The sequence below is a fragment of the Sander lucioperca genome, chromosome 11 (genome assembly GCF_008315115.2).
Source record: "Sander lucioperca isolate FBNREF2018 chromosome 11, SLUC_FBN_1.2, whole genome shotgun sequence".
NCBI classification, from domain to species: Eukaryota; Metazoa; Chordata; class Actinopteri; order Perciformes; family Percidae; genus Sander; species Sander lucioperca.
In genome coordinates this window covers 29,469,585-29,485,140 of record NC_050183.1, presented here as the reverse complement: position 1 = coordinate 29,485,140, position 15,556 = coordinate 29,469,585, and the positions used below count along the sequence as shown (strand labels likewise).

General features: G+C 39.3%; 1 protein-coding gene across 29 annotated transcripts in view; it reads right to left on the bottom strand.

Moving 5' to 3' along the window:
- ptprfa (protein tyrosine phosphatase receptor type Fa) overlaps nt 1-15,556 on the bottom strand; it is a 400,117-nt gene that overhangs the window by 271,278 nt on the left and 113,283 nt on the right. For all 29 annotated transcript variants that reach the window (XM_031311904.2, XM_031311903.2, XM_031311912.2 and 26 more), the window contains exon 2: nt 12,344-12,503. In XM_031311904.2, the coding sequence (XP_031167764.2) occupies nt 12,344-12,437 (94 nt within the window). In that variant the 5' untranslated portion in view covers nt 12,438-12,503. The remainder of the gene's footprint in view (nt 1-12,343; nt 12,504-15,556) is intronic.

The following is a 15,556-nucleotide window of genomic DNA, read 5'->3' as shown; positions in this document are numbered from 1 at the left end:
CATTTCTGACTTTTAGTTTTTGTCGCCAGGCAATGTATTTGGTCTTCAGTAAAGTCAAAAGTTGCTTGTCAACCCTACCAGCAGTTATGCTAGTTATACACTAGTACATAGCACAAAGGGTTTGTCCATCACTAGTCTGGATTGACGACATTTCATTTACTGGATAATCGCCGCCAGATATCTCTCGCCTTGCAAAACTCTGTGCGTTTCGGGAAACTGCCTTATTGTCCAAGGTGTATTTGTACACAGATGTCACAATGTGGTTCACACTCTGGTTTATGAGTCACGGTTTTGGTACAGTGGAGAAAAAAATGCATAAGGATCCATTTATTTTAATTTATTTTGAACAGACCAAAGTGCTAGTACCAAAGACGGACACAATACTCCCATTGGGGACTGAGGTAACATTTATCCCTCTGGCAGCTTTAGTGAACAATAGATTTTGGCCCGCCTAGTTGTGTGCCAGACCAAAAACTGTTTTTCAAACTGCAATTACGTGACACAGAATTTGGCAAATTTGAGACTAAGAAATTCCCCCAGAAGCAGAGAGTTTTTATTTTCAGGCTGTGAAACCGGTTGCTGTGAGGCTGTGTGGTAGCCTGCTTTTAAAAATGTAATCTTTGTTTTGCTTGATTTGCTAAACTCTGTGATGGCTAAGGAACTTTTTTCCTGACGTTTTTAGGGCTTTATGTCGACCAAACTGTAAGTAAGAAGGCAATATGAGACATGCAATAATACAGTCAAAGAAAACATAAATCACTGCTTTCAGTGCTTTGAATGAGAAATGTTTCTCTTCTCTCTGCTTTAGAACCATTTGAAATTAAATAGACCAATAACAGCCAACTTTTTCCAGCAGTGACCATAAGTGTTTTTTTACACACAGTAAAATAGCAGCTCTAAGACAGGGCACTTCCTGAACTCCTGTGCAAATATTAATCAGTAATCACAGTCACACTATTGTAACAACAACCACCCAGGCACCCAGCAATAAAAATATTCAGTGCAACACACAGTAACCACTTATTACTGTGAAACTTTTTTCAAGTAGTAAAGTCAAGTGCAACTACTCTCAACAAAACAGCAGCTTAGCAACTTTAAGACAATGACAATTATATACCTGATCCTACCAATCACATCAGCTGCATACAACAAAATATCAAGATGTGAAATACATTGTAATGTAAACCAAAAATAAAGTGTGTAGGCTTAGCCTACTACCAAATTTAATACCAGCACAACACTTTTATCTGTTAGCTGCCATTCCTCCACAACATCCAAGAGTAGCCTCGCCATATGAGCACCAGTGTGGCTCTCATAAACTGCTCTCGTCTGCAGCACATGTGATACAATCTACCAATCCTCGCTAATATAATGTGCCGTTATGGTTACGTAGGACTCTGTTGCGACTGAAGTCCAGGCGTCACTTGTAATGGCTACACGACTGGCTTTACACATTGATTCCATTACCTTTGCTTTGGTTTCTTTGTACAATGCGGGAAGCGCAGAATCAGTGAAGGTAGCTCTTGTCGGTAGCTTATACCGGGGTTCAATTGTTTTAAGCATGTGGCGAAACCCCGCAATTTTCTACCACAGAATAGGGTCGTAGATCCTTCGCTATGAAACATGCCACCGATCGTGTGATCCTCTTTGCTCTCTCGGAGTTGTGTGGCAACGTTGAGCTAGCGACTCGTCAATTCTTGGCTGGGATGTGTCGACTTTTTGTGTTGTTGTTGTTGAAGCCAACTCAGGATGCCAACAATCAACATGGTTCGTGAAGTTAGTTGTATTGCCAAAGTGCTGGATTTTAGTGTGGCAGGTTTTACACACCGCGTAAGTCTTGTCTAGTTTCCCATTAACTTCGTAAAATCCGAAATGTGCCCAGATGTCCGCTTTCCAAGCTTTGGGTGTGTTTTTAATTACCCGTCTATTGCGGTCATCTCCCTCTGCCTCAGCCATCTTGAATGTTGTTGTTATGCCCCCGGAAGTAATTGAAACTTCACAACTTTATTGTCCACTCAAGGCCAGAAAATAAACAATGAAATAATCGATTATGGCACTTTGCCGCATCCATGCTGAATCGTGTATGCCCCGCATTGCGATGCATCGGCGAATCGATTATTGTTGACACCACTAATGTAAACCTGTTCTAGTAGAAACCCCAAGTACAATTATGAACCTGAAAATGAGCATCATATGGGACCTTTAACCTTAATTTAACCAGAATTAAAGACACATTGTTATTAAAAATATTTTTCAAGGGTGTCCTGGCCAATACAGTCAACAAGACAAATAAAAACAAATTTAATGAAAGTCTGAAATTTCTAATGTTGCACAACAAAAACCATAGGCCTTTTTTGCAAATTCCATAAATTACAGAGATTGTATCACACGGTTCTTTCAATCCTTTTACAGGGAACAAACTAGCTAACTGTATGTTTGTAGTCATGTCTAGACTGAAAAATGCATTTTTCCAAAAGAGAAAAAGAAGCCATTCTCCAATTCTTCCTCATGACATGATAATCCAAATGTCAAACCCTTGCCAAAACAGCACATCTTTATCAAGATTATAATGGACCAATCCATTCACTGCCTTGTCAATAGCAGCCTGCCAGCACAGACACTGCAAATCCAATCAATTCAACTGAGCCCAGCTGGCAGGCTGAATGGAGAGCAGAAAAGCAAATGACAACAGTTCAATAAGTCATTACAAAATAATTTCTGCAATTAACTCAAACTGAGTGATTGTTGTTACATAACAATGTCAAATCTATGGGTGGAGTTTCCCTGTAAGGTGTTCTTCGCAGCCTTTTGTTTGTGTGATATTTAGTTACAGTGGACTGTTCTCATACAGCTTTGTTTACATGGAAATCTCCACTCACTAAGCATCCTTGGTGATACACATACAATGTTCGCATACTAGTAAGGAGAAGACACCAAGGCAGAATTTTGCATCATTACAATGTGCATTAAGTCCATACAGCCATATGGAATAGTCTAGACAAAACAGGTAATTTCAACTTCCTGCTTTCTCCCATAGTCTAATACCCACAAGCAGTTGGACCGCCCAGCAGAGACTCAGTAATCTTAACTTCCATTTGGAGAGCTGGATGCAGAGACACTGCTGCCACTTGTTTGTTGATATAAATAATACATTGTGTTCTCCTGCTCCTTGTTCATGACCCACACAATTGCCTCCCACACAAGTATGGTAGCAGCATGAAGGCTGGAAGGCAAAGAAACAGTGAATAAACTGATTCTATTTTGCAAATCATTATGTGTATGTGACCCTGGGGAGTTGCAAATACAAGTACAAGCTGTAAGGTGGAAACGGAAGGTTACTGCATACTAGCCCTGCCTGGATAAGAACATTGTGAGTCCTTGAATACAAATTTCGGTGTGACATTATACTATTGACACTCAGGAGATAATTGAAAAAGCTACGTAAGGCCTCATTCAAAATTCTCACAGTCCATATTTGAATCGGCTTCATGTAAATTCCTACCACCAGACCCCAAAACGCCAACATCTCAAATATTTGATACCATTTTCTGTCTTTTCTACTGTTTTTTTCAACCTGGACCGTATTTTCCTACATTTTTGTGTGCAAGTGACTGATAGGAACAACAATCTTTGACACTGGTCCAACATTAAGCGTGAATGTTGCTGCTTTATAATAACCATTATTAATAAATAGTAAATATAATAATAATACATAATGAATTAAACTTTAGTTGAATTATTTTGCTGTTAACAAACAATTGAATGATGATTGATAATGTTTACTAATAGTTATATTACAATCTGTTATTTTATTTAATTAGTTTAGTGTAATATAAAATAATGTGTTTATTCATTCAAATAGATAGTTAATACTTTGTCAATGGTTGATAATTGTTTTGTAAACCATATATACATGTTATTTGGATGCTATTATAAAGTATTGCTTATAATAATTACTTAAAGTTAATAAATTACAAAGCATCAAGTAACTTTAAAATGGGCCCCTCAAATCTCTTTCGGCGATCTTTAAAAGAGATGAATATTTAATTATTGGAGCACTGATAATAGCTATCTAAATAATGTTCATAGATGCTTTGCTTTAAGCATGTATAAACCATTAACAAGGAATTGTAATGATCAGTATAGAGCTGGGCAATATATCGATATTATATCGATATCGTGATATGAGACTAGATATCATCTTAGATTTTGGATATCTTAATATCGTAATATGTGTGTTGTCTTTTCCTGGTTTTAAAGGCTGCATTACAGTAAAGTGATGTCATTTTCTGAACTTACCAGACTGTTGTAACTGTTCTATTATTTGCCTTTACCCATTGCCCATCCCTAGATCAGTAGCAACTTTATAATACCCATCCAAATAATGAGTTATAATAAGTTAATATAGCATTACTAATAATTGGTAAACATTATTAATTAGCATGTCATTGTTTGTTGTTAAAATACCTATTAACTAAAGTTTAATTAACTATCAGTTTACCTTTTATTAGTAACCCTATAAAGTGTTACCAAACAGGGTTCTCTCTCATCTTTCTTGCTGTTTTCTGGCTGTTTTATTAACTCTCTTAAGAGTTTGCATCATGGTTATATTCTTGGAGGATTTCAACGGTTGTCAGTACTTTGGTATCTGGTACGGATCTTGTCGAGGTTGTCTAGGGTTCAGCTGTCATCTCAAAGTGAAGTTGTGAGTCATTTTTTAATAAGCACATGGCTGTGTATTCACATGCTCAGGCTGCAGGCTGTGATAAATGGTTACTTTTGGAAGTTGGATGTTTTTGTCTGCGGTATGCATGGTTGTTAGCCGCAGCTTGTGTTGGATTCATTAATATTGCAGGGAAAGGTAAGTAAAATAAGTGACATTTATGCAAAAAGCACTTTTTATCCGTGAAAAATGCTTTAAAAGCATATAAAAAACTTACACAAGAACATAATATATTATTATTCTAAATGCATAAAAAACACAATTACATTTACATAATAATACATGAAGTCCAGACCAAAACGGCTGTTTAAAAAGGTAGGTCTTTATCTGATTTTATAAGAGTTCACAGAAACAGCAGGCAGTATGGGAGGAGGCAGAGCGTTCCATAGTCTAGGTGCTATGGAATCAAAAGATCGATCACCACTGTTCCTATGCTGGCTGTGTGGAACAGAAAGCTAATTTAACATATTAGACCTAAGAGAGTGAGCTGGCGAAGTTGTTTAGCCACATGTGCAGGTGCCTGACCGCGCAATGCTCTGTATGTAAGAGCGAGAATTTTAGACTTACTGAGGAGAAAAGTGCGTTACAATTGTCAATGTGAGAGTAGTCTCTGATTGCCAGACCTTCCTCCACAGCGCTGCGGAGGATGGTCTGGCTAGTCCAAACAGCATTCCAAGATGGGAAAAAAACATGCTCTGGTTTATTGGCATTTCTTTCAACCAATCACAATTGTCTTGGACGGTGCTGCTGCAAAATAGCCTCAGGAAGGAACTTGTTTTAGTGGAACGTGCTCATTCAAAAGTTGTTTTAGTCGTGCAACAGAAAACTCAGATTGGACAGATAGTCTAGCTAGCTGTCTGGATTTACCCTGCAGAGATCTGAGGAGCAGTTAACATAAATCCACCGGAGTTTGCAAACACAAAGAAAAAGGAAGGTGAGGGACATCCGTCCGAAAAGAGGGACATCCGGTGGAATTTCCGACGGCACCGGAGCAATCCCGGAAAATGAAACGTCATTGATGTAGACTAATGCGAGATGAGATAAATGCATGTATAAGCATCTCATGTTCAGTAGTTGAAACTACAGATCTCAGTTTACTAATATTGCTTAAGTGGAAAAACACTGGATCTGTTCAGCTGCTTTACATGTGTGTAGAACAACGAAGATTGCTCAAATATCACCCCTAAATTACAGAGGTTGGAGCGGACAGCAGAGAAAAGAGGCCCAATACATGATCGTGGGGACGAGCTTTTCTAGAGCAACAACTAGAACCCCAGTCATCTTAGCATTGAGCTGTAAATCTTATTCTTCTCCAATAACGTTGAGACAGTCCAGAAGCCTAGATTATCTAAAAGCCTCACTGGGTTTGAATGAGAAATGGAGCTATCATCCCCATATAACTGGTATGCTATATTACATCTGTTTATGATCTGACCCAAGGGCAGCAAATATAAAGTGAATAGCAGGGTTAAGTCAAGTCAAGTCAATGTTGTTTATATAGGCAATTATTACAAATAAAAACATTGCCTCAAGAGCCTTGGTATGTGTTTTTAGAGTGCAATAAGTGCCAAGAAATTGCATAAGCTGTCAAGCTAAAGTAGGGTGCGACCAGAGTGCTTGGGGCTAAAAAACAACCATTGTATCATTTAATTGCATGATATATTGTTTTATCATTTGTATCTAGTATTTAGTTTGGTAAGAACTACAGGCAATTTTGAACATTGAATTGCATAATTAAATACCTTTTGAAAAGAAGTTTGTTGAAAACCCTGCTCTATTGAAAAGTCTACAGGTTCAGCTAAGCTGGAAAAAATATTAAAATCAACTGTGCTCAACTGTTTTAAAATATCTGAAAAGGGGTTATTCTTTTGTTTTAAAATCTAGCCTGACCCTTTTTTTTTACAATGAGTAAACCAAAAGAGTGTGAGCTGTACTCTGTGTGATTTAGTAAAAATTCTTCTCTACAGCATTATGACAGGGACCCTCTGTGGAGAGCCGTCATTTAACATGCAACTGGCTCACGCAGACATCACTTTGTTGATGCTTTTTACACTGAAAGAGCTCGTTTTCTTCAGCATGTGGAGTTCAGTGTGTAATGGAGTCTGTGTGATTAATTGTATTCAAATCCAAATTGCCATCCATCCATCCATCTCATTCACAACATCCCACATTTCTGTATTTGCACAGCAGGGAAATCCACTGCATCTGAAGTGCTAATACTCTCTTCTTAACCCTCCTGTTGTCCTCGGGTCAAATTTGACCCATTTTCAACAAGTTTCTATATCAGAAATGTGTGTTTCTTTCAACCAAATTGTCAAAAAAAATAACGTGGATGGTTCCATACAACCCTCTTCACAAGTAAAATAAATGATCAGTTCACTACTTTCATCGAATTTGGGTGTTTGGGTAAGATCTACATCATTTTGACGTCACATTCGTGCACGCCAGCTCGGCTGCGGCGACTGTAAAACGTCCCTAATACTACGTCATCTTACAGCGCCGCGGTTGAGCTGCTGCTCTGCCCGGTCCATTCCATACAGACGCTAAATGTGGATTTTTTTTGGGCTCCTACATCAATTGGCATACCAGTAGTACTATTCATGTTCTAGGATGAGTTTTACATAATTTGACATGTTTGAGTTATTTGCCTGTATGTCCACCAGATTTTACACAGTATACGAATGGATAGAGGAGAGTCTGCCGGTTTGTACTGTAACCAAGGATACATGGACAAGCACCACTGAATTCATTTTTATGCTAAACAAACATCTAGATTTGATGATTATGTGGCAAGATCTTTGCTGATGTCTGTCGGGCCTTACGGCTGTGGATATAAACAGAATCAGTAATCTGACCAATAAGGCAGGATCTATTTTATGGCTAGACTGAGGTTTCCCTGGAGACCATCACAGAGCAAAGACCCAGGAGGAAGATTTGGAGTGTTGCACAGCACCTTCATCCACTGAAAGGTCCAGGACGTCTTGTTCCTGCAGCAGTTAGGCTTTTTAATGAACAATGTTGATGCAATGTCTTTTCCACTATTCATTCATTCTTTGTATGGGGCAATTACTTATGCTGTTATTGACTGCATACTGTTTACATCGTTGTACACTGACAGATTTAGACTTTTTGTTTTTAATGATTTTGTTTTCTAACCTATTGACTGTATACTTGGCTTTTACTTACCCTCTAATTGTTGTTGCAATGGAACTATGTACTTCACTTCAATGACTCTGCCTGGTGTTATTTATTGTGTAGAATTTTGTTTGTTTTGTTTTTGTTTTTGCTGTGTCTATGTCTTTGTCGACATAGTCTATTTCGACAACGTTTCATTTCCTGGATTGTTCAGATGTCGCCGGAAATTCCACCAGATGCCTTTTATTTTCGGCCGGATGTCCATCCCCTTCCTCTTTCTTTGTGTTGGCGTTCTAAACTCCGGTGGATTTATGAGGACTATGGTTAACTGCTCCTCAGATCTCTGCAGGGTAAATCCAGACAGCTAGCTAGACTATCTGTCCAATTTTTTTAGTTTTCTGTTGCACGACTTAAACAACTTTTGAACGTACACATGTTCCACCAAAACAAGTTCCTTCCTGAGGCTACTTTGCAGAGGCACCGTGACTCTGTCCGGCGCTTAGCGCCGCCCAAGACGGTTGTGATTGGTTTAAAGAGCATGTTTTTCTCCTATCCAGGAATGTTGTGTGGACTAGCCGGACCCTTCTCTGCAGCGCTGTGGAGGAAGGTCTGGCAATGCGAGACCGTTGTCGACTAGACCTGCAAAGATATATGGATTAATCGATAAAATGTCCAGAAGAAGACATACAGTACTTTAATGATTCTCAAAGGGAAATTACATTGTTTTCACTCTGTTGTTATTGTTTTACACATTATGCACAGGCCCGAAATACACACACGTGCACAAACAGCACTGTGTATGATTGTGTATGTGACAATTACAATTGTAATTGGATTAAATTGAAAATTATAAAATGCATTATTGGAGAAAGGTCTATTAAATGAATCACCAACTATTTGGATAATCGATTTGTTTGATTTTATTAAAAAAAAAAAAAAAAAATGAACTCTGATTCTAGCTTCTTAAATGTGAATATTTTCCAGTTTCTTCACTCTACGACAGTAAACTGAGTTGTGGACAAAACAAGACATTTACAGACGTCATCTTGGGCTTTGGAAAACTCTGATCGATATTTTTTAGCATTTTATTACATTTTAGAGACCGAACAACTAATTATTCGAGAAATAGATTAATCGACAATGAAAATAACTGGTCGTTGCAGCCCTATTGTCGACATAGTGTGTATGTCTTTGTCTATATTGGCCAACTGGTTTGGTCTTTGGGAATTAAAAAAGTTCATTCTGCTACTTCCAGCACTATGTGTATGATGTCTGTGCAATTTTTGTCATAAGCTTTTGGTTCCATTTAGGTTCAAAGGGTTTGGTTTCTATAAGAATCTCCGAAAATCTCAACTCTTAGTGAGAAATTGATGATTCTCATTTTCTCTGGAGTGCAGTGCTCACACAGGAAGGTAATTGCTGACACAGCCCCTCTGATGAATTGCTATCTGCTAAATTATAAAGGAAATTACACAATGTGTTCATTGCAGCCATAAAGCAACTAGTCCCGATAATGAACCTGTTGATTAGAAACATTGCCCTCCGAGGACCTCTGAGGGTTTAAGGCTTCGCCCTGCCTCTGCCTGGCCTACTTACTGAGAACTGCTCCCAGCATGCATCAGCAGTGTTTCTAAAGTCATCTGCACCTGGTGTTTGGTTTTACTAACACACAATACACATAAATACATAGACACAAAGAAACTGACTTATATTTTGCTGTTGTCAGGACAATGAGCAATGCATTATAAAAAAGAGGGCATACAATGCTTTAAATGATTGACAGGTTACTTTCAGGAGGACGCCCAAACTTCAATATCTCATCAACATTGTCGTATACTGGGCATAAACAGGAGGCAGCGTGTAGACTCTGCCCACTGCTGGTAGTTGCCTTGGTAACGTTAGTAGCGAGACGTTGTGATCGATAAGACCCAATCAGGCGGCGAAACATTGGCGTCAGTGTCGTTTCCAAAGGTCTCCGTTTGCGGCCGTTGAGACTGCAACACAACCCCGCAGATTCCAAACCAAAACGGGTCAGAAGTGTTTCCAAATGTCTCCGGTTTAGGGGCTCGGAAACGCCAGAGCAGGGGGAATGAGAGGTGTAAACGTAGCAAAAGATATCCCTTTTTAAACCAAAATGTAACAATGTAAATGTAGCCTGAAAGTATTTATTTAACTGCCAGAGATCAATGGTCATGTTTGAATATCTGTCTCAAGGCTTGATTAACTAACTCCTGTCAGCTGTATATAATGTTAAACTCATTTCCCTTACTGACTAGACTAATATGAAATTACATTTTCCATGTTCCTACTCAGCCTTTCACCTCTACTGCATTTGCCATCCCCAAAATTGATGTTGTGCTCATTAAACATAGCTGACTTGGTTCAATGGAATTCTCATGGGAGACGTAAAGAACCATCATTGCATTAGCAAGGCTCTGGTCAATGCATGCAGATCATTTTTTAGTCTCCAAACCCAGCCATGAACCCTGACTCAGTGCTCTTAACGGGCGCTACATGTTGTTGACCTTTTTACAGTTTTTTCTCCTCACATTACCGGATGCAGGGTACAGCTGTGGAGAGTATCTTAGTAACTACACGGACAGAATCATCACGAAGCCACGACCAAACTATATTTCTTTTCTGAACATTTTCAAAAGAGACTGTTTCCCAGTCTGAACGCAGCCTTGACATCTACATTCCACTTTGGATTTGATAAATCTTCGGAACACGTCTTTGAATTATCAACGCAGAAGAAGGTAGGTGTCAATTACAATATTCTCATTGACCCCCTTGTAATCAACAAACAGTAATCTGTTTAAAAAACAAATGCAAAGGTAATGTACTGAAGTCAAAATGTTTCTATGGAAGTAGTGCTGTGTTCCAGTCACATAAAAAAGCTCTCTGCAGTAGGGCTGGGTATCGTTAAAAAATGTTTGATTGATTCTGATACCAATGCTGTGACTTTGATACCGGTTCCTAAACAATACTTATTTTCGATACCAATTCTATTAAATCTATTTTAAAGGTCACATATTATGCTTGTCCATGTTTGCTGTCACATATACAATGTTATAATGTTGAATTTTAATGTTAAACGTGGCCAAATAATGAGGTAAACTTCTTTTAGACAAATCCCTGTTGACAAATCCCTGTGAGCTAAAACACTGAACGCTACGGTTTCAACAGTTTTTTCTACTCTCGGCTAACTAAGCCGGCCTGCTCTGATTGGTCATCTGATCCAGCTAGGCAGGACTGGAGTGTTTTTTTTACTACGCTACTGCGGTGTTAACATTGTCCCATGTAATTACATGCTAACAGCAGTAAACAATGTCACCTTGGCTGCTAGTGTCGTTAAATTCTCCCCAATTTGGGTCACATTAGTGCTGAAACATTTTCTGTTAGTAGTATTTGGTTTAAAAGCCTTTATTTTAGTGTCAACTGCTAACTAAAGTAGCTACATGGCTAACGGCAGTAAACAATGTCATCTGGGCTGCCAATGTCATTAAATTCTCCCCAATTCCGGGTTGCATTACTGCTGAAACATGTCTGATTTGGTAGTGTTTGGTTCAGAAGCCTTTATCTGCGATTTTTGACAGTAGAAAGTGCTGCTTCGTTCCACTACAATCTAACATTAGCATACTGCTAACTATTAAGTAGCTGCATGCTAACGAAACATAGCTGTAATCTCGGCCAATGCTGGTCATTTCTCCCCAAATTCCGGTCACTTTACTACTTGGACATGTCTGGTTGTGTAATATTTGGTTAAAAAGACATTATTGGTAATTTTTCACGGTACAAAGTGCTGCTATATACTCCATTGCAGTAGCTCCAGCTTCAACTAGTGAAACGTGGAGCGGAGGTTCCGGACATTCCACGAAGCACGCTTGCCGATCAGAGCAGACTGGGCTTTTTTGGGAGGAGGGATTAAAGAGACAGGCGCTCCTACAGAGGGTGAATACAGGTGCAGCAGCCATGGGCAGTATGAGAAAAATACTTTACATTAAAGCATGTAAACATGTTCTAGTACAAACACAAAATGCAAGTTTAATCCTGAAAATGCTATATAATAGTTGCCCTTTAACAAAAATAAATTACAACATTACACATTATGGTACAAATTTATTGTTCAGCTCCTACTACGTGCGTCCCGTAGCTATATAGCGTAGAGTTTTTCCGCCGTGTTTCTACGACGTTAGACAGCCAATCACCCGAATAATTAGATCTTGGTAGAAGCATGCTGCATGCTTATTGGCTCACTGACTCTGATGAGATTTACTCCTTAGGTATTGAAATTGAGTATTGAATGACAAGGCATTTTTCGATACTCAGTACTAAGGAGGTAATTCGGTTCGTGCCTAAAAAGTATTGAATTGGATACCCAGCCCTACTCTGCAGCCTCCATTGCAGCTAATGAATCCTAGCTGTCTGTAACACTGCTGACATATGGGCAGAGCTCGGAGCTGTGTGAAGAATATGAGTACTCACTCTCTGTGTGAGACGGCAGCACCAGTCCGGCCAGCAGCACCAGATGAAGAGCTCCCCCGGCAAGAGGCGACAGCCGTCTAAATCTAAGGTCCATGGTCTGACTGTTGGTCCTGACGCTGCTGCTGATTGGCTACCACCTCACACATTCACAGAGTGACACCTGCAAAAAGAACTGATGTTAACGATAGAGGTTCTGTAAAAAAAATATTATTAATTGTATTAGGACAATGCACATTAATCAACATTTCTGTAAATGCACCAGTGCTAGCCAGACGGCTAATTTTCAACTGTAGTCCTAGCCCAGCATGCATGGGTTTATGGTGGAAGGAAACCAGAGCACCCAGAGCAAACCCACGTTTCTCTCATCTCATCTGGCATGTGAAAACATTAATAGTTGCCACTGAGTTTGGTAGTATTGCATTCTAATACAAAAGCCATACGTTGCACCTTCAAGAAGTTTATAATGTTCCGTTTTGATCAAACTGTTTCAAAGAAGTTTTGACTTTGAATTGTGTGTATCATTTTAGCAGCCACAGATAGAGTACTGTTGAATTTTACCGATCAACACTTAGAAGTGGCATTATATGTACAAATATATGTATATTTTGTCCACCCCATTTACATCAATAAGGGTAGACTGAATATTAGAAAAACCACAAGGTAAAACACAACACAATTCAACAGCACTGCAAAACATCATACAGTTGAATCACCTCCTCTCTAAAACACTTTTGACAAAGTCAAGTCAATGTATTTATAGAGCACATTTAAAACCAACCTAGGCTGAACAAAGTGCTGTACAAAGTCATATGATGTTATAAAAACAAAGGAAGACAATACAAATATAGACACAATGGACATCATACAAACACACTTCTATACAAATGTCCCTAAACTAAATCATATGCCAAAGAATAAAAATGTGTTTTAAGACAAGACATAAAGATCTCGGCAGTAGAGTAGGACCTAATATGAATGGGAAGTTTGTTCCAGAGTCTCAGGGTGACAACGGAGAAGGCACGATCACCCTTTGTTTTCATCCGAGACTGTGGAATAGCTAAAAGGAACTGATTAGACGATCTTAGGTTCCTGTAGGAGTGATGTAGGGTAAGGAGATCAGGAAACACTGAATGTTTCATCTTTCATAAAGGCAGGACCTACTGCAGACTGAATTAGTTTCTGCAAGTTATAGCTAATAAACTGGCAACTGGGTGTATATTTGCTACATTCACGTCTGTTACAGCTGTTGGAGCGAACATGTTCCAACTTTTAGGCTTTTTTGTAGCTGGATATATCATTTGTTTCGTCTAAATATGAATGTGGATAACGTTTATAATATTGAGATGCTTGCTACAGTTACATTTCTAGTGATGAATCGGCGAAAACAATGGTTTATTTCTAACTGAAACGCCCATACAGTCTTGGACCGCAAAAAATCATTAATAACCCTGGTGGTTTTGAGTCGTCATTTAGACAGTACATGTGATACTTTAACCTGACTCCACCAGATGGATTGCTTCACATTTGCTCGGCATATCCAACTGGGAACTTTTGGGAAGGGGTGAGAATACTGGTTAGCTGATTGGATAAACTATCTGTCTATCACCACCTATGTTGGTCGGACCAAATCAACCAATCAGATCAACAATATATCAGACTCTTGCCGAAACCAGTCGGGAGAAGAGCAAAAACATCTTTTCCTCCGAGAAAAGTCTCTGGTGCCGTTTTTTGCTCTTCTTTCAATGAAGGAATACTTTCTAATTTGGATAAAACTTGCTCGATAGCTACGCTCATCTCATCCGTGGAAGCCACCATGTTGAACAGTCGCTTCTCGTTGCGTCACACCTAAACCCGCCTCAAAACCAACGCTGATTGGTCGGTCGTTTGGCGAACGGCTCCAAATTTTCTTTGTCTCAAGATGCCAGACTGATCTGCGAGTGGAAAACTGGAGATCACGAGATCAGGACGGTCTCACGAGGCTAGTGATACTTAGGATTGGGCATCGAGAATTGATTTACAATTTGGAATTGTTTCAAAAATTACGATCCCAATGGAATCTTATTTTTATTATAAATGCTTGGAAATGGAAAATTTGGTTTCAAATACGATCATTGGTTCCAAATTTAACATGCGCAAGTTTTGGTTTTCCGTAGCAGCCACTGTACTTCCATGGAGCTCAGTAAGTGGCAATCTAATGTGTGGCTTTATTTTATTTTGAATCAAAACAACATGTTTCTCTGATCTGTGAAATAAACATGTGAACCCAACCCCTCAAAAAATCTGAATGGATAAGAACTAGAATCAAAGGAAGAATCGTAATAGGAATCAGAATTGTTAAAATCCAAATGACGCCCAACCCTACACATACTGTAAGAAATGCGATCCTAAATCAAGTTTTCTGTAACTTAAAAAAATTATACGCGACACGGACTCGGCATGCAAAATGAGCGAAGCACTAAACCCATCACCTGAAATAAAGTCTGTAGGTGGGTACCTGATTTGAGACAAGAACATTGCAAGATTATGGCGCATATTACAACTTTCATTTTCAGCCAGAGAAATACAGTATCTTTGAGAATGCAGCGCTCAGCAGTGAAGTGCACCTGTAGTAAGTGAAAGCACCTGGCTCCACTCTCATGTTCCTGCTATTAGTCAAAATCGTCCTGAGCCAAACATGAACTAAAGCAGCAACGCTTCCAGCCCATGTAAACCACAGGGGCCTGGCCGGTGCCAGCTGGTGTTTAAGGGGCCAGCTAAATCTGTTCCGTAGTGAAGTAATACAACAAACCACATGACATTACAAGTCAATCAACTACAGATTGCTTTATTTGTATACAAGATACTTCCTTCATTCTATAATGAACTCTATTGTTAGGGCCCTATCTTGCACTCGGCGCAGCACTGCACAAAGCCAGACACAAGTGTCTTTGCTAGTTTATGACCGACGCAGTTGTCAATTTCCCATCCAGCGCCAACATCGTTTAAATAGCAAGTGCACATGTGCACATCTTTGCGCCCATGGACGTGCTGGTCTTACAGGGAGGTGTGTTCAGGTGAATTCTTGGCGTATTGCTATCTTGAGGCAGTGGGAAGTGATTGCACCATTGACCAACAAAAACCTGGTCTAAAGGCGCAGCATTTCATTGTTTTTTTAACAGAGCATTAGTAAAATGTGCCTAGGCTCGTGCACAGCACGTGCACACTATGCTTGTT